At 40.2% G+C, this 19,381-nt stretch overlaps 1 protein-coding gene across 1 annotated transcript in view; it reads left to right on the top strand.

Annotated features, from left to right (window-relative positions):
• The window catches only part of ARID1B (AT-rich interaction domain 1B), a 323,938-nt gene that overhangs the window by 267,830 nt on the left and 36,727 nt on the right, over nucleotides 1–19,381 (top strand). The window contains 1 exon segment of the mRNA XM_039706785.1: nucleotides 15,815–15,960. Coding sequence (XP_039562719.1) covers nucleotides 15,815–15,960 — 146 coding nt within the window.

Genomic DNA, 19,381 nt, shown 5'->3' with positions numbered 1-19,381 from the left:
TTTTGGCTATTCCTGCAAGTCCTCGAGACTCACATATGGAAGGGATGTATTTGACAATGACTCGGATTTGTGGTACAGATCAAATCCAGACAGGTTCTGCTTCAGGCCACCACACATGAGGTCACCTGCTTATCCAGTCTGGGGCTGGCAGACACACTGTGTTTTCTTCACAGACCCGAACTGTAGCAGCACTCAGTCTCCCTCAGCACCCCAGCCTGACCAGTACAGGTAGCCAGCAGTGTAAACTGGACTTGCTGTGAGACTTTGGCATTTTTTGAAAATGTTTGTGAACATCCCATCTGGCTGCTGAAAGAGTATAAAAATCACATGAAAGATACAGAAATACTTGCATTGTAGAGAGGATTTTATTTTTTTGGTTTCTTTTTGCTAATGCTTACTGTGACAGTGCAATGAAAATTTGCATGTCACTCACTCAACACACCTGCATGGCTTTTGGCACAGCTCCATTTCCTTGTGCCTAAAAGAGACATGAAGAACCTCATCACTGAGAAGGAATGAGCTGTCTCCTTCCCTGACCCAGGCACCATTTTTCTCTCTTCATTTTTGGTGTTCTTGTCTGCAGTGGTGCATGCAGCCACATTTTCTGGACTTGGTGGTATTGTCACTGCTGCCTAGGCAGAGAACTGCAACCCCCAAAGTGTGATCCTTTTCTGAAAGATGATGTACTGCAGGAGTGATTACAGGGTTTCTTAATGGGATTTGCAAGGAGGTTTTAGTGCACTGTTGTTGATTGTGCATATATTTGAAAAACAAGTCTCTAGCAGAATTTTTAGGAGCACAAAGTATCCCTTGCAAAACATTTCCCTGAAGTGCAACTACTGTTTTCTCACCAGAGTCCTCCACACTGATTTCTGTAACCATAGGTTACAGAACTGGGAGAAAGTATCTATGTTGGCTCCCAGCCTGTTCCTCCTCACAAACAATTCCATCTTCACCTGAGATTTAACTCTTACAGACTTCCCTGCCATCCTGTTATTCCAGTTGTTGCCTCTGTAGGAAATCTTAAATACCCAAATTATTGCTGCTGTCGTAACAGTTAACAAGTTTTAATTACCAGTTTTCTGTAGCCGCTAGTTTGGTTTTTCCCTTAATAACATTGTTCATATATGTGCACAGAAAAGGCAGAAAGAAAAAAAAAATTGGAACACAAGTCTACTGGTTATCCAGTTCAAAAAACCAAACTTAGTGAAATGGAAGAGCACTCCCACCACACTACTTTACCTAACTGGGAAGACATCCACTCCTGTATGCCAACATGCATGAATGGTGCCCAGCCTTTTTCTTTGAATGTGTTGAGTTTATAAGATTCAGCTGTGGAGCTCAGAAAGTGTTGGATTCTTATTACTATAAAACACCCTCCTCTGTGTAGAATTAAGAATAAAATCAAATGGTTGTGCCATAGTCATGGTTACACAGCAGTATTTTTGTTCAAGTTGGTTGTGATCCACTTCAAGGTCAGGTCAACTCCTTGACTCAGTAGGCAAGTAGCAATAGGGGACAGAAATTTATCTTCAGCTGTTAATCCACAGGATCTGTCCTTTCCCAGCTCAGGAGTCTCATTTAGACACAGAACGCTGGTTTGCCTCTGCCTTGCCAAGCCACACCAAGCAGCAGCATAAAGTAAATTTAAACGGCACTCATCAGAAAAAAAAAATTACTTCCACTGGGGCACAGAATCAATGTTCATTAACCAGGGCAGGATGATCAGGATCTGAGTGTCAGCCAGTTAATACCTAGGTATCATCCTCAGAGCAGACCGCCACCCTTTTCATTAGAATCGATTAAAATCATATAAATGAAAGTGGTGGCTGTGGAAGATACTAGGTTTACACCATTTGAATTGGCCTTTGACCTCATCTTGAGGTTTGCTTTATGTCAAGCTTAGATTAGTGCACACGGCTACATAATACCTTCCCTGTAACCTGAAATCTTACCATGTGCTAGGCTGTCTTGTGCATGCATGCCAGGGCTTCCCAAATGATAACTGCCATGTCAGGCTAGAGAAAAGAAAGGTGTTTTAAGATCTCTTCATTGAATCTCTTCATTGTTTCAGGCTACCCAGGGTGTTCAAGCTTGCTCTGAGTAAAAGTTCACAGCAGGCAATGTTCAATAAATCTGTAGTACCCTGTGTAGTAATTCACTTCATTTTCAGGAGGAGAGTGTGAAGGAACCACGAAACAGTGTTTTCCTATTTGTCTTGTCTTGGTCTCAGCATAACCATTGACTGGTGAGGACTGTATGTTGAAGACCTAATATATCCATGGAAGAAAGCTGGCATTGACTGAAACCCCAAGGGCTGGTTCTGCTGCAGGAGACTAGAACCCAAAGGAGACCTTGAAGGACCAGGTGGCTCCAAAAGATGTTTTATCACACTGTGATTCTTAGAACAGCACACATATTTATAGTGATAGATAAATGTCCCTGTATGTACAAAAGTGCAGCACAATAAGCCTTCAGTAAAAAAAAACAGTTTTAAGCAAATGGATACCGTTTTTCCTGTTGATGTGAAAGGCAGCAAATTTAGCTAATATCTTCTAGTTCCAGAAACAGTTTTAAGCAAATGAGATACCGTTTTTCCTGTTGATGTGAAAGGCAGCAAATTTAGCTAATATCTTCTAGTTCCAGCCAGTGTTGAGCTCCTCAGTTTGAAGATGCCCAGCTTGTACCTTTGCCGGACTATGTGTCTGTGAGCTTTTGCTTCCTACAGCAAGTTCTCAGTTTAAAACTGATTATCAGTTTGGCACCCGAAGTCAACAGACATCTTTAGAGCTAGATGCTTGTCACCATCACTTTCAACATCTCTCGTGCTAGCACTGAGTGTCATTCTGAGCATGTCTTCTTAGCAGTTGAAAGTGTGACTGTAGTATATGGAAAGGTAAAAACATGGTTGTAAAATGGCTGGCTTGGATGCTGTTAGTAGTGTGGCCTTAGAAAATGTAATTCAGTGCTAGCTGGCTGTAAAATGTGCAGCCAACTGGATGCTAAAATGAGCCTTTTGTTGGTTATCAACTACAGTTATCAATACCTGAACTAATTACAACAAAATGAGTTTTGATGTGCCTACATGAGGAGCAGTCCTATCTTTGAAGGCAGCCCCATTGACCTCAATGTACCTTAATATGATTCTCAGGATTGCATGTTGCAATTTTGTAAATTAAAGCAATTTTTTTTTATAGATTGAGTGAATTTAGAATTCAGTGCCATTGATTTTAGAGGAGACGATTCAAACCTAGTAATTTATTAAACTGAGGAATTGGGAACCAGTTTTGCTATTTGCAACCTCTGGTCATTTTAAATCCTGGCCACTGGGTTGATAAATTGAGGTGGATATTTACATTATCTTCTGCTGATCCCCATGCACCTGAGAAGTGGTGTTAGTCTCCACAATAATGTGTGATGTTGCATTGCTTTGACATACTTCTAGGCATTCTAGAATGTGGTTCTGGTTCTAAATTGCTTAGCAACTGGTTAGATACCACAGCCTCATTGTAGAGTGATGAGAAGAATTTAGTACATATTTAATCAGTCATAAAACTGATCAAACAAAGCTCCACTGGTATTAGAGAATTTCTGTTGTACAGAGAAACACAATTAGTGTAAATTAGTTTTAAAAGTGCATTCTAGATGTCTTCTTCTTAGTCTGTGTGTGTATACATGCACTTGCACACTTGCACACATACAGGCACACTAACCTTTCATCAGCATTTCTCTCCTGCTATGTATGTATAATTCATAATCCTGTGTTGCTGGTGCCAGCAAAGCACTTTTTCTATATTATTTTCTCCAACAGCAGGGTAATGCAGCACTGCTGATGGACTAGGAGGTACTGGTGAGGAAATATAGTAATGGACATGGTGCATTAAAATGTCAAAAGGAAAAGAAGGAGGCGGAAATGGGGAATAAATTTTTTAAAAAGAATAATAATATAAATAAAACCCAGAACAGTTTTTAGGTGTTTTACATCCTAGTGCTTGTCAGTTTTGTGCAGTGTTTTCCAGTCTGGCCCTTTTGATCTTGAAACTTGGATTTAAAATTCTAATTGTGATTTTGAAAGCTGCAGTTTTGTAGCAGGAAGTCTTGAAGCGCTCTAGTAAAACTTACCATCTTTAATCCCTGGAGAGAGTATATATTTTCCATTGTTTTCCCTTTTCCCCTTAAGCTTGGAGGTGCTGTTCTTCTCTGCTGGGAAGTTCGGTGGAGTGCAGGAAGGTTAAGTACTCATTCAAGTTTCTTTGCTTATTCAAACCAGGCTACTTCTAGATGAAAGGCTGCCAGCTGTGAAATCCCCAAAGTAAACTAGGCTAAGATAGGACTGGTAGCCATAATTGGAGCCAGTGCCTGCGTTATCTGTTGCCTTTGAAATAAGCCCCTGGCAGGAAAGGCTCTTTCTGCCGGGTCTTTTATTTAACATTCAGTCACACGAAGGAGTTGCTCCTGTTCAAATTCAGGCCATTCACAGTTCTCCAGGCTCAAGCTGTCTGGTCATTTCCCCTTTGCTCTGCTCCACCAAACAATCACAGATTTCCTTTGGAGATCTTGATGGGTCACCCTGAAATGAGCTCCGCTTTGCTTTCAGTTAGTGCTGTTCTAATATCCTGGTGGTACTTCCAGTCCATGAAACTAAATTTGGCTTCCAAAATAAAGTCCGTGTGTAGTTTCAGCAGGGTGAAGTGGTTTTGCCTCTTGGCCTAACTGGTTGTATTGTCTCTGTGAACCCCAAATACTCCTGTGCTGCCTCCACCTGAGGCTGGAGGAGATGCAGTCATAGCTGGAATATCTTCTCCCCATGCTAGGCTTCTGTGTGATTTGAGGGGTTGAAAGTCCAAATACTAATGCTTACTGTAACTGTAATTTCTAAGGAAGCTATTAACCAGCACTGATATATTTCTCTTCTAAGGGACCCATGCTTCTTCCCTCTTCATGCAAAATAGTCATTTGTATCAAGCTGATTTTTTTATTATTTCTTTTTTCTTTTCCTCATGTTTTGCTTCACAGAGCAGAATCATGTATGGGTTTTTTCTATAATGTATCAGGAGGGAGGAAGTTCAGCTCAGCTTATATGTATTTATTATTGTAAGGGGAGAGCTAGAAATCTTCTGTGATTATTTTATTTAAATGGAGATGCATTTTATGGATCAGCTCAAAATTGCTGATAAAATCGTGTAAGGATTGGAAGAAACTTTACATGCTGAGCTAACCAAAGCCATTTCTTGTGGGAGACTAAGAGAAATACATTTTTATCTGGAATTTTGTTTTACTAAAAGGTAAATCCATCATTTTGGAGCCCTCGTTGTCACCATGCTGCAGAGCTTTTGCAGGCAACCAGTGATTTGGGGAGGCATTTTTTTCTTCTTTGGACTCATCAATCAAGCCGACTGCTGTATGCTGTTCATGCCATTAGAGATTAACCACAGACCTCAAGAGTCCTACTCTTTTCCTCCTTCAGAGAGTAACCATTCTTAAATTGTGAAAGAAGGAGTGTGTTGGGAAGGAAGCGAGATTTTTAGTCATGAATGAGAATTTTCACTTACCTCAGAGACACTTCTAATTCAATTATTATTGTGTCAAGATTATTTTTGGCTTGATTTGGTTGTTTAGGAGATTCATAGCTCTCTGTAGAAAGACTACTTATTTTGAAACAAAATTGTAGTGTAGGACTTTGTGTAACTTATTAATATTCTGCCTCTGGTTACATAGAAATTCTGTACCTTAAAATATGATCTTTAGGATATTAAGAATGCAGTACTTCATTAACTGATGATGTGTAAAGTTAAATGAGGGAAGATAACCTTAGATTGAGTACTCTTTCTTGGGTGACAAAAACTATTTCAGATGAGGAAATAGTTTTCACAGTCTGTCAGAAGATCTACTAGTTTAAATCACAGAAGTGGTTAGGGAAAAAAAAGCCAAAACAAAGTAGAATAGCCATCTGTTTAATGGGACTCATGAAGAAAGCTAATTCTGTGACTGTGCTGTGTGATTTGGCACATAACACTGTGCAAGTACAGTACTGTGATTGAACACCCTGAGATTTTTGTGACAGAAAGGGAGGGACATAAAAAATGGTAGGAGGGTTTCAGGTTTTCAAGGTGGTTTAAGGTTTTAGGTTCTTTTACAAAGGTGGTATTTGAGAGAAAAATAAACCTTTTTTTTAGCAATGCTGCCTGGGGAAATATAAATGGGAAGAGCCCTTCAGTTTGTCGATGAGTTCAGATGGAAACACCAATTCTAGCTGGACATATAAGTAGCCTTGTAAGAATCATATTAAATAATAACCTAACAGCATGAGATTTTGTTAATGATGGCTGGCAGTCTTACTAACACGTTAAATACCTGTTGCAGTGGCCACAGTAGGTTTCAGGCATCTGAAACAAAGATGAAGAAAAGAGGCAGCTGAAATCATACCGGCATGTGCACTGCATTGCTCTTGTGAAACTGTCCAGGGTGCCAAAGAGCCGAGACTGATGGTGACAGTGCTGGTAATAATATCAATAAACATATAACTGCTGCAAGCCATTGGGCAAAGATAGGTGAGTGAAAACGTGTCTGCTGGAAAATCCCTCTGGAGAACTTCCTCACCATGCTGATGCACATGCACAGTTGCATTCAGCATGCTGCTGTCAGCCAGATGACATTTTACTATGAAAAAATACATTGAAGAGCTGGCATGAAATGATCAGGCTTTTATTAGATTTTCGGTTGGTTGCTAGCACAGTGCATTCCAAGGTGCTCAAAAGCAGCGTGGGGTTGTGGCTGAACATGGTAAGAAGATGGTGGGAGACAGCATCCCCAGGTGGAAGATGAGGGAGCTCAGGGGTCAAACCTCTCCCAAGATAGTGTCCTACCAGAGGAAACCGAGTTAGTGAATCACAAAGTGTGTCCTTAGTTTCCTGTAGCTTTTTAGCACCACACCTTGGTGACCTTCTGGCTGTTCAAGTGCTGGGAACAGACTCTTACCACTTTCAAGTAATCTTTCTGGGAGAGAGTTCATAGGGCCTTCCGACTTTTTAATACAGCTATTTATAAACATGCACAAAAATAGAAGGTGCATAGTGAGAGTCATATGAGTCATTCCCATTTTGACATCAAGTCACACCAGGCTAAATCACCCTTCTTGACATTCTGGTTCAGATTGACAGGATCATGCCATACAGGGCAAATTTCTTTTTTTCCCTATAAACCAAATTCATGCATGCTCCCGCTTGCTGGACAGATTAAAGCAGCTCTTTTTTGTGCATCACACACTCCACTTGGGCTAGGAAATGTATCCCCTCAGTGCTCAGATATCATATCTGAGGGGGACAGCTGTGCAAGCAGTTGCTGTTAGAGCTGCAGTAGAAATTCATGTGTGGGGAAGGTAGACAGAGGTCACCAAGAGCAGAGCTCTGATAGGTTTCCAGGCCATTTGACTTGTCCTGCTTTTCAGTTGTTCTGTGGTTTTTGTCACACAGCATTATAATTGTATTTATCCAGTACAGGTTACATGGAGTACCAAGTGCTTAATTTGTTCTTACACAGATAAATTCACTTACGGAGGTGTTGTTGCACTTGTAAGAGTGGTGTGCAATAAAGGCATTTCTTTCAGGGGTTCTCTGTGGGTTTGAAGACTGGTGATCACCATGAAATTCAGACCAAAACTACTTTAATTAACACAAAGGGAATTTTATAAAAAGAAAATCAAATGGCTGCAACTTAAACAAACAAAACCCTACAGTATTTCACTATCACTAAATGCTCTTCAGTCACACACCCTTCTGTCATTAGGATCAAATGAAGTTAGGGATTTCTTTTCTTTTTAACAGGCTTGTGCTGTGGTTTCCTCACTGTATTCAACTACTTTATTATTCTTCTGGCCGTATTTTAGACCATTATTAACCTTGGATCTCTTCCTCAGTTTTTATTATCTGTAAAATGGGGTAGAGGGATTTATTCTGATCCCAGTATGCATTCAGCTGTGCAGATGTTGGGTAGTTGTGTTGTTATTAGCATTGTTACTCGTGAATTACACGTGCCTCTTACGTTGCTCTACTGGAGTTCGATGTGGTGTGACACTCCTGTTTTGTTGGGCTGTAAATGGCTACCGAGTAGGTAGCCCATCGGGCAGATGTTTTCACTGGAAAAATGGTTAATGTGATGACAACAGCTTGGAAACCAACAATAGGTTTTTGTGACTTTTTCTGAGTAGCTCAGCATTGAATCAGTATGGTAGGAACAACTAATTTTTAAGTTCCTCCCCCTCCTTGATTGTTTTTTCGTAAAATCCAATAGAGATGATGCTAAAGGCAGAAGTAGTTGTGTAAAACAGAGGAAAGACAATGTAGTTAGAAAGGCTATTTCTATTACTCTTTTTAAAAGTATCTTGCACAACAGTATTTGGATCAGCCAGATGAAGAAATCAGGCAGCGTACTGAGTCCAACTGCAATGGATTACAAGGCGATTTGCACTATCACATAATTGCAATGTTAGAATTACTTCCCCATTTTAGCATTACCATTTAGGCCTGGTTGTTGAGAAGAAAATTTTGTGTTAGTTCTGTGTACCTCCTGTCAGCAGACACATACGCACACACCTCCTTCAGTACAAATCCAGATGCTTTTCATTTATGTTTCCAGAGCTTTGTCAGCGTGTTTCAGAACTTAGGCCTCCCATTTTCACACAAGCAGACATGCACAGGTGTAAAATTTTCTCTTTCTTTCTAGCCTGAAAAATGGCAAAAACTCTTGTGGCTGACCTGATACCTGTCACATTGGCAGCTTTTGTGGTTGCTTTTCTGAAACTTTGTTATTACCATTGGTGAACTTCCCCACTGAACAGAGGAGGACATATAAGTCCGGGTTAGTATACTTACCGTAGCAACGAACAAGAAGAAGATACTTTGCTTTCAGATATAATGATGTTAAATTAATTTGTTTTATTCACATGGGAACTGCCTTCAATGCCATTTTATAGCTGCTCAAGCCAATAATCAGGCTTTGTTTTTCTTGGCCTTTGCTAAGAGTGCTGTGAACCTCCAGGCAGAACGAAGTAAGCAGTGCTGGGGTTTCTTTTCCCTTGCTTTCTTCTTCTTCTTCAGTTCTCCCATATCCGCTGACAATAGAAATGGTTTCACTTCTCCAAGGAAGCCCATAATATAGCAAGAAGGAAAATCCATAACAAAAGAGCATATGTATCTGCCTGCACATGTTTATGTGTAAATTCTCCAGGGAGAAGGCATTCACAGGTCTCACTCCTGAATTACTCTCATTATAATAACCCATTTGGTGTCAAAGTGTGACAGATTATAAGCGCTTAAGGCTAGTCCCAGCTCAAGACAGATTTAAATAAAGTACTTCTGGTTATTGTGCAGGTCAGTGTGTTTAAATAACAACCCCCCAAATCATACTTTGACATTTAAAAGAGAGAGGAAATATTGTCATGCTGCAGACCTGGCACAGATAAGCACAGGGCAATTTGGTCAGTACACTGTGATTTGTGAGTGCAGCCTAACGCAGTCATTTTCACAGTTTGTAATCAAGTAGCCACCTTAGCAGTGTGTCAGCATTAAAAGAAAAAATGTTCCTTTTAAAATGTTTACACAAATTACTCCCCTGAGGTGCTGCAGTGCATTCGCTGCAAAACTGATGTAGGTTAAAGATCTGGAGCAGAAATGGCAAACCTGGGACCTTTTTTTTTTTCACCAGCCAACTGCTCAGGTGGCCAGGTCACAGTAACAGGATAGTTTTTCAGGTCCAGCACTTAGGGCAGCAGAACGGGGAGAAATCCCCACATTAGGTGCATGCTGTGTCAAGTGTCAGGAAGCACAGTGCCCAAGTGCCTCACTAACAACTGATAGGAGTTTGTGACTGCCAGGATTTGTGCAGTGTGACTCTTCCCTGCCTGGGCTCTGTGCCCCATCTCCACTCCTGCCCCTGTAGCATTGCCCCTTCAGCATCGCCCCATTGTGCCGCATTTGGACCTGGGCTCCCCCAGCATTTGGCCTGGCCCTACCTCAGGGCAGGGTGCACAAGCTGAGGGAAGGCACATGTCATGTCTGCTTTGGAAGCTTCCTGTGAAGCCCTTCCTTCCTTCAGGCATATCTGGCTAAGAGGCTCCATTTGTGCTAGAAGGACCAATAACTTGTGTTTACCCTGGAAGTAGCAGCATTCTGTGTGTTTCTCCCTGCTCCTTCCCCTGCATCTCTGTTTCATCTGCCTTCTGCACAGCTGTCATCCCCTTTGCCCTATAATCTTTGGCATCTAGTGAGGATGCTCCCAGTCCTTTTGCCTTCTTCATTTCCTTCTATTGTCTCCTTCATTTCCATTTTTTAGGCCCCAAAATCTCCTCACCTCCATCACCTCTATACTTTCCGCCTCTGAAGCTTTCTTTTGTTCCCTTTACATTTCCATGCTGGACTCACCTCCTGTGCTCAGGCTGCCACAGGGCTCATTACAGAAGCTGGCTCACTTTTTGTGACTGTATGAAGGGCTTTGAGAGAAGAGTACAAGGCATCAGGTGTCTCTTAGGAAATCCACAGAAAGTTTTAGAACTTGATGTCCGTGTACACAGAACAACCTGAGCTTTGACATGTTTCTGTATGAAAAGTTGTGTCTTCATTTCTTGCCTTGTTGAGAAGCATAATCCATTTCTGTCATTGTCCATAGGTAAACCACATACACATCTGGACTGAATTTGTTAGTGAATTCATATTTTTTTCAATAAGAAGAGAAAAGGAAGATGATAGTATGAGTCTTGCAGCAGGTGACACAACTGAGGAGGTACTAAATCACATATCAGGAGGTATGAAGCTCAAGGGCTGTAGAGTGACTTCTGTGTCACAGTTGGAGACTACACATAAACTTACTGAGAATTTCAGGTCCAATTAAAGGAAAGCATTTCAGTTTAAGAGAGTACTCAGCAGCTGTGATCACTCATGTGCTCCTGTGTATTGTCAGTGCTGTTCTTTCTAACAATTTCTTTGTTGTGCTTTTTAACGATGACCAGATCTTGCGTGTCAGCTCCTCTTTTTAAATACAGGGAGTTCTGCATTAGCTCAGAAGACACAATTAGATCTGATGCTACTTGTTTTGCAGAGAAAAGAGATTAAGTACAGATTAAGCTTTGGGTGGATTGCAAATGAAGGAAAACAAAAGATCAGAAGAAGAACTTCTTAAAAGGGAATGGTTTGAATTTGAGCAGTTGTATTTTGGGCCCAGTAGTACACCAGACTGTCAAAGCATAGTGAAGATGACAAGCTAAGATCATAGGGTCATTCAAGGTGGAAAGAAACTTCAGGGGGAATGTTTAGTCCAACCTTCTCTTCATCAAGTTCATCTTAGAGCTTAAGGTGTTACCCTGTTGGGTCTTCAAAATCTCCAAAGGCAGAGATTGCCCTTTGGGCCACTAAATCTAGTCTCTTAATATTTTCACTGGGAAAATTGTTCCCTTGCATCCAGCCTGAGCTTAATGTTTGCAGTCTCGCCCAGTGTGTCTTGTCCCCGCACCATGCCCACTGTGAAAAGGCCAGTTTTATCTTCCTGCTCACCTCGTTTCAGGTGCTATGGGGCTGCCATAGGTTGCCCTTGGCAGCTGTCTCTGCCCCAGGCTGAATGAGGCCTGATCCTTCAGCCCTTCCCAGGTGAGTGCTCAAGCCCTGACCATGTAAGGGGTTCTCTGCTCACTCCAGTTTATCATCATCTTTTCTGGGGATCCAAAACTGAACATGATACTTTAGGTGGAGTCCAGTGAGTCCTGAGGAAGGAGGGGATGACCAGTTTCTTCCATCTCCCAACTCTGCACCTTGCCACGCAGCTCAGGATCTTGTTGGCACTCTTTGCTGCCAGGGCAGGCTGCTGGCTTATGCCCAGCTCTGTCTGCCAAGATGCCCAGGGACTTCTCAGCAAAGCTGCTCCCTCTGGTCAAATCCCAGCTGGCACTTCTGCAGGGGGCTCATCCTTCCAGGTGCAGGACCTTGCACTTGTCCCTGTTGACTTTTACAAGGTTCCTGTCAGCACATTCCTCCAGCTTCTCCAAGTCCCCTGAGGTGGCAGCCCTTTCCTCAAGCATAACAACAGGCTCTGGCATGATGCATTGCTGAATTGTCAACAGAGTAAATAAACCGTAGAAAGCAAGCAGATTCCTCTCTTCCGCTTTAAATCTCTTACAATTGCTGAACTCTTGAAGATCTACTTGTAGCAGTAGAGCAGAAAAAAAAATTGTGGCCTTAGGTATTGTGTTTAAATGGATAGCATAATCCCAAATTTGTATTGGCCTGGCTGCTTGTTCTTCTAAATGGGGAAAAATAAATTATCTGGGATCAAGGTATTGCAAGAGCAGATACTCTCGTTCATACACAATGCAGGGTTTCTCTGACCAATACATTTTAATGTATTTGTGTATGTTGCCTGCATGCAGAAATGTCAGGTGCTGAGGTTTCCTTCATTCCCTTGCAGGGTAACTGTATCTCAGCATGAAGACATCTTTTTCATTATACTAAACTTAAGTGTATCTTTTCTCAATTTTTTCCTATTATTCCTAATTGCATCATCCCTAAGCAACCTAGCCCTTGGTGTTTCTGTGGCAAATACTGTAAAATTGTGTACTTAGCTGGGTTTGTACTGCTATAAAATTCAGAACTGGCCAGTTGAATTTTTGCCATTAGATGTCACTACATGTACAGCAGACTGTTTTTAAAGGCTTGATTTTTATTTAGCATCCTGGAAAAATGGAGGAGGGAATTGGGAGATGTAGGAGAGAGTCTAGTACTGTAATATGTTGGATATGCCTTAACTAAAAGCAGCACAGAAGGAAACATAAGATTTTTGACTTAACTCCAACAACCAACAGATGATGCTGTGACCTTAAGCATATATAAATATGTTTAGCAGCTGCTGTGTAACATATTTATAAGTGTTTAGTGACCTGGAGGTTAATCAAAATGAGTTTGGTGATCTCAGCTCAGTTCTTAATGGACTCCACTTCATATTATAGCACTGATGCAGCACAATTTGTCACAGTCGGCAGTCTTTACTCAAAGGAGGCCTACTGTGGAGTGAGAATTAAAGGCTGAAGTAATACCTGATTATTTCTCCCTAAAGAAACTTTCCATTCCAAGCCATCATAGAGCAAAATAATATGTGGAGGAGCTCTGTACTGCTCACTGCACCCAATCTGAGAATAAAACAGCATTTGCTCTGACAGGATGTCCTTTCAGTGTTACTGAATTAGCTCATGGTGCTGTGGTCAGGGCTTTGATAGGGGGCTGGGAAAGGACAAAGTCCTGCCAGGGATGGTGCTGAGTCTTTTCGCTTGCTGGGCTCTTTCCAGAGATGGAGAGCAGTGTCTGTTCCAAGTGCAACATTACATAGGAGGATGAAAGCTATTGCTTTGCCTGATGAAATTTCAGAATTGGGTTCTGCCATTCAGGTTCTTCTGGGTGCGGAAGCAATTTTTTTAGACTTCAGTTGTTTTCTTGCTGTCCTGGCCAAAGCCTGTATATTCTTTTTATTTAATTTCTACTCTCCGTCTAAACTGGAAATAGTTTCCTGCTTTTTGATTTAAAGCTGTTGTACAGCAGTATGCTTGCATGAGCTGCAATTGAGATTGATGTCCATTGTGGGTAACATGAAATAGGTTGTACCTCAATTTGAGACAATGAACAGCCCCACAGCTTAGAAGATACACATGCTAGGAAGTAATACTATTGAAATATTAGTAGGTAAGGACCAATTTCAGCTTACCTGCAAGGTGTGTGTCTCCTGTGTATTTTTAAAGTAAAAGAAGGACATAAAAGAGATAGATACCTGTAGAGACTTGCCTTTTCCAGAATCCTAGCCTTACTCCATAAAAGAACCTCTGAAAATCCATTACTTCTTTTTTAAAGTATGAAAATATGCTTGCACATTTTTTTCATCTTCACTACTAACTTTACCCAGTAACAGAAAGGATCTTGCTTATCCAGCATAGAAAGCATTTTTCACTTAACTGCATTTGCTGAAATATAGCAATTTTCTGCTAAAAAAGGAGGGGAGGAGGGGTTTAAGATACAGTATTTACATAAGAAAAGCTCGGTTGTGTGACTGAAAACATTTAAAGTTCTTGCCAAATGGTTCTGCTGTTCTCTTTTCCCTTTGTAATTTTCCCTTGGAGCATTGCACCACTGTGCATTTTAAATCTTTTGCCTCCACTGCTCGTTGCAAGCTTCATCTGGGAAATGACATTGTATGGCAGTTATCTCCTTCATATCAAAAGAAAGCCTTTGCCTCTTTGCAAGAGTGAAGAAAAGTTTGTCTTCAGAGAGCAAAGGACAAAACTGACTTGGAAAAAGATGCTTTATTTAGATAACACGTTCTCTTTTCCTTTGAAGAAATTCACAGTGTGTCAAGAAAAATTAGGCCAAATACTGCTTTAATGGTCTTCCTCCTGTACCTCCTAAAAAAGAAATCTGCTTCTACCAATTGTGTTAAGAATCTGCCATGAGTCTGGAGAAGACAAGAAGCCATTGAAGTTACTCAGGGTTCTTGATTTAGGAGTTGTCTTTTTTATTTGAATACTGTAAAATAATTAAAAGTAGAATTTCTACCAAAACTCTCATCTTGCTACCCAGGCATTCACCTTTCACCTCCTGTAGGATGAATTTAAGTGCTTCTTTTTTTGTAAGGAAATAAAAATTAACAGGTACTAAAGCTGTGTTAAAGGGTGGTTGCTTTCTGTTTCTTTTATTTGGAAAAGCAGCAGAAATGTACAGGGGGCACACTGAAGAAAGAGATCTGAGTTTTCTATTTTCCTATGTATTTTCTTATGAATATACAAGTAAGTATTTTCTCTGTGTGTTTTTATTCATATGTATTATTTTATATGTATAAAGTGTTACTCATATACATATGATAATACATGCAGTGTTCAATTATACTAAGAAAAGGTAGGTAATTGTTTTATGTGTTGAAAGAATAAAAAGTTATTTTTGAAGTTGAATTATGCATTATATTGGGTTATCATGCTTACTTGGATTAGATTATTTTCTTCCTTGTGCCTCAGTTTGTCTATAGAGTTTGACTAATCAGGTACCAAGCATACTTAGATACTTCTTGGAACTTAAAAGTAGATAAATTTTAGTCTTTCAAAATACTTGATCTGAACATGTGGAGAATTATGCAAGGGCTTCATTTAGGGCAGTTTTTGAGACAAATTTAAGTCTCAGTTATACGAGTATTATACAAATATGCTATTAATTTTCAAAAGCAAAATAGTTCTGCTGAGGTTTCTTGTTTCAATGAAGTGGAACATGTATGGAGGTTTTTGAAAGATTGGACATAGATGACACATACAGATGAACAATGTTCAATACAATAACAACAAATGCAGAAATCAGAAACTGAATCTGTGGTACCCATTTTTCTTTTGGTCATTTCACTGTTTATTAAGCTCTGGTAGGTGAGGATTGCCTTTACATGGCCAAAATGGTAAGAACAGTGATGCGCTGGGGTTTTTTTATGCCAACGCTAGGTTCTAATTTTGACTCCTGAACATATTGCTGTTTACTCATGGGGTATATAATGTGAGCTGTATTTTTCTTCTGATTGGTAGTGACATAGAAAGACTTTGTATATGTGTCTTGAAGTTAGTCTTCAGTCCAGTTCTATTTCACATATGTAATAATTAGCTCGAGACTAACTCAAAGCTCCCCATGTAGGTAAAATGAACTAATTACCTGCTTTCTCCTTACAAACAATAGGTGATGTGCTCAGTGACAAACCACAACATCTTCAGCAGTTAGGTCTGTAATGAGATATTGTATTGTGTGCTCTCATCTCCTAGGCAAGGCAATTTTCCTGCCATGAATCAGAGTGGGATTATGGGATCCAGCTCCCCCTACACTCAGCCGATGAACAACAGCTCTGGCCTGATGAACCCGCAGGCTCCTCCTTACAGCATGGCCCCCAACATGGTGAACAGCTCAACAGGTAATGGTGAGTAACCTTCCAGCAGTGACCTTCCTCCATAACCCTGCTCAACACTATCAGCCCTCAGTTGATGGCAGAGGAACATCCTTCTTCATTTGATTCACCCTGCTGGGTAGTTGGGAGTGATTTGAAATTAGGCTAAGATGCTCACTTTTTTGTACAGTGACTGATACATTTTTCATTAAACTTTTCATTAAGTCCTTCTGCACAGCACGTAGATGAGTACAGTGTTTTGCACAGTTCCAGCGGACTCAGCTTGATGTAGGTTGTAGGTGTTGACTAGCAAGTATATGTATATTTGTATGCGTCTGCAAGGGAAGGAGAACAGCTTCTTGTTTTAAGAGGTTGCTTTTGTTTTTCAGGGGTTTTTTACTTGCTAAGGTTGCAATTTCAGATATCTAATGTGGTAGTCATTTAAAAAAAGGTATGTGCACTTGCTCTGACTTGAAGATGCTGTAAGCCGAGCACTTAACATAATTATTCTGTTTGGAAAACATTGGCCGTGTTTACTGTTTTCAGCATTTATGTAGGGTTTCCTCATTTAGTTATCTAAGTATCAGTATATAAAATTTTACCATAACTTCCTTTTGCAAAAAAAACCAAAACAAAAAAACCCAGCATATTCAATGTAGCTCCTGGATTTATCCTTCATATCACGACTTAGGAGTTCAGAATTGCTTGTAGCTTTGTGTATGACTCTGAAGATAGGTGAATACAGTTCTGAACAAATATGCTTCATGGTCCATATTCAGCTTGAATTCCTAACAATTATCCTCCTTCAAGATAATACTTCAGCAAAGATCAATTCTTTGATTGGGCTGTGTTTGGATGGAGTTTCAATGACCCTGAAGCAGATCCTCCCAAGTACTTATTCCAGTCATGGAGTTTCTGTGCATGCCTTATTGATTACATTATCCCTTTTAGAAATGTTGGGGGTTTTGAAATTTTTTTCTGAAAGCTGAATAGGTTGTGCTAAGGTAATATGATGTTGTTTCTTAGATGTTTTTGATTCTACTTTTATTTATTTCTTAAGAAATGCCTTGCCACCTAACTTGTGTCTTACCAAGAACCAGGTTTTTCACATCTTTTTGCTCTACCCCTCTGAGCCTGTATAATTCTTCCATCCTTTGCATCTTTCGCTGTCTCTTCTCCCTGTCAATTCAATGTTCCAGTGTCTTTGGAAGAAAATAGCCATGGTGAGATGGTAGTGTGTAGTATGTCCAGAGTTTCTTTCCTCTACATAGGAGCTGCTGAGACACTGAACAGTGTCTTATATTTCAAGAACATTGTTGCCATTTTGGTTAACAGAAGAAAGGAAGCTGCTAATCAGTAAGATTTTTTTTTTAAAAGAGAGAGAGAAATTAACCAAAAAAAAAAAAAAAAAAAAAACCAAACCCAAATAAAAAAAAAAGGCTTTTTCCAGTTCTAATCTGGAAGCTTTTGGCTAGCCCAGACAGCACACTGCACCATCTGGATGAAGAGGGACAAGCTATTGAAAAGAGCATTAGATAATAGCTTGCTTTTTCCCCACCAGAGCTGTCCCAGGTAATATTATGTTTTGTTTGTGTAGTTATGTGCTTTGTCTGGCTTGCTGAAATAAAATTACTTCTGAGCATTGAAACTGTGCTATAAATTCTGTTTTGCTATTAGCAGAAGTAATTTTTCCACCCTTTTCCGCTGGCCCCCAGAGCTGCAAAAATAACCAACAGCAAACAGATGGCAGAGTGCCCTGCCTAAGAAGATTTATGTATTCCTAAGGAATAACCAGTTTAAAGGAAGATTCACAGAGGTTTTTTTGTTCAGATAATTCAGCCATTCGTTATTTCATACAGTGGAAATCTGTTCAATGCAAGACCATTTATCCTAGCAGTCTTTTGTATGGGGTAGTCATACTCTTTTTATTGTGTTATGCATTCTGAAATATTGGATTTTTAATAATTTAAACATTTATCAGGGCTTTTTCTGCCAGTGCATTTGTGAGGTTTTCTTTTGTTCCAGTTTTATTAATTCAGAGATTACCCAATGGAAAGTAAGTATGAGATGAGCTAGAGGAGTTCAGTGCACCTCTTCCAGTCTGTGTGGGAGCAGACATGCATCTAGAATTGCTTTACAGGCCTCCAAGAGACACTGTTGGGGAGGAGAAGGATATACACAACACCAGAAAGAGAAAATTTGGTGTGAATACATTGCTGAGTGCAAGTGCTGTGAGAATGATTAACTTCCCTCTATCCAAACTCATCCTTCTGCTTGGGTCAAAAAAAATGGAAGCTTAAGACAAGTGTAAATACAGTACTTTTAATTGTAATTTCTTGAGCTCTGGGTGCACTTTAAGGACAGCTCTGGCCTTGCATTTGATGAGGTGGAGAATCTATCGGTGATACCTTTTTATGAGCTTGAAAACAGGGCTTTTCTGTGGCAGGAACACCAATTCACCTATGTGGCTCCTTAGCTTCCCCTTCCTCCCTGCCCCATAAATGCACACATCTGTCAGATAAACCAGGGTTCAGTCAGGAGGGCCAAAACCAAGTGCAGCTGAGTGAAGGCACTGGTTAACTTACACATACCCTGAGCATCAACAAGTGTGGTTTCAGCTAGAGGCCAGTGAAAGCCTATGGTGAGCAATAAGAAGAAGTTAATTTCTTCTTTGTCTGGGTTTTGAAGGGGGCAGTTTTGTTGCCTGTTGTGAGGGAGGAAGGCAGATGTTTCATTTCAATAAAATACACGTTCAGGTTTTACTCTAAAACAGGAGATTGCTGATCACTGTTGGAATTGTTTTCATATGGTGTTGGAGCTTCAGCACAGCTATGTCTAACACTGGTTTTGTCACACATTTTTAGTAGTGTTTATAACTCCTCATTACCAGTTGATCCTTTTGTCTTTAGGTTTTTTTTAATTAATGTCACAATTGAAAGGAAAATCATACTGCGGTTATGCATCCTGATACTTCAACAGTGACTGTGGATCAAACAGCAGATCACCAGCTTCTGCTGATGCAGAGTGGTTTAGGAACACAGAAATTACAAGATCAAAGAAGACAGATTCTTCTAATAGAGTATTCCATCCACAGCAATAACAAAAGCTTCAGGAAAAAGGTGTCAGAATCCCTTCACAATTATGGAACAAACTGCCATTCAGAAAAAATGTATAACTGCTGCTGTCCTTTTATTGTATGAGTTCACATTACCCACATATATTTTAGACTTTTCCCCCCCTATTTTTCAAATTCAAGGATTAAAAATGCATATAATAGACAGGAAATTTACAGCCCCCAATATAGCTCATGCTGTGAGCTTTGTTAATCGAGAGAAAATTATCTTTAAAAAGAAGCAATATGAAGTTTATATCTCTCAGGTTTCCATATTGTTCTTGCATAGAAACTGGCATTCACAATCTCTGCTGTCTCTGGAGATGAACAAACCAA

Source organism: Passer montanus, unplaced genomic scaffold (assembly GCF_014805655.1).
Source record: "Passer montanus isolate IOZ18808 unplaced genomic scaffold, ASM1480565v1 scaffold2, whole genome shotgun sequence".
In the NCBI taxonomy this organism is placed as follows: Eukaryota; Metazoa; Chordata; class Aves; order Passeriformes; family Passeridae; genus Passer; species Passer montanus.
The sequence above is the reverse complement of the archived record's forward strand: the minus strand, read 5'-3'. Positions and strand labels throughout refer to the sequence as shown.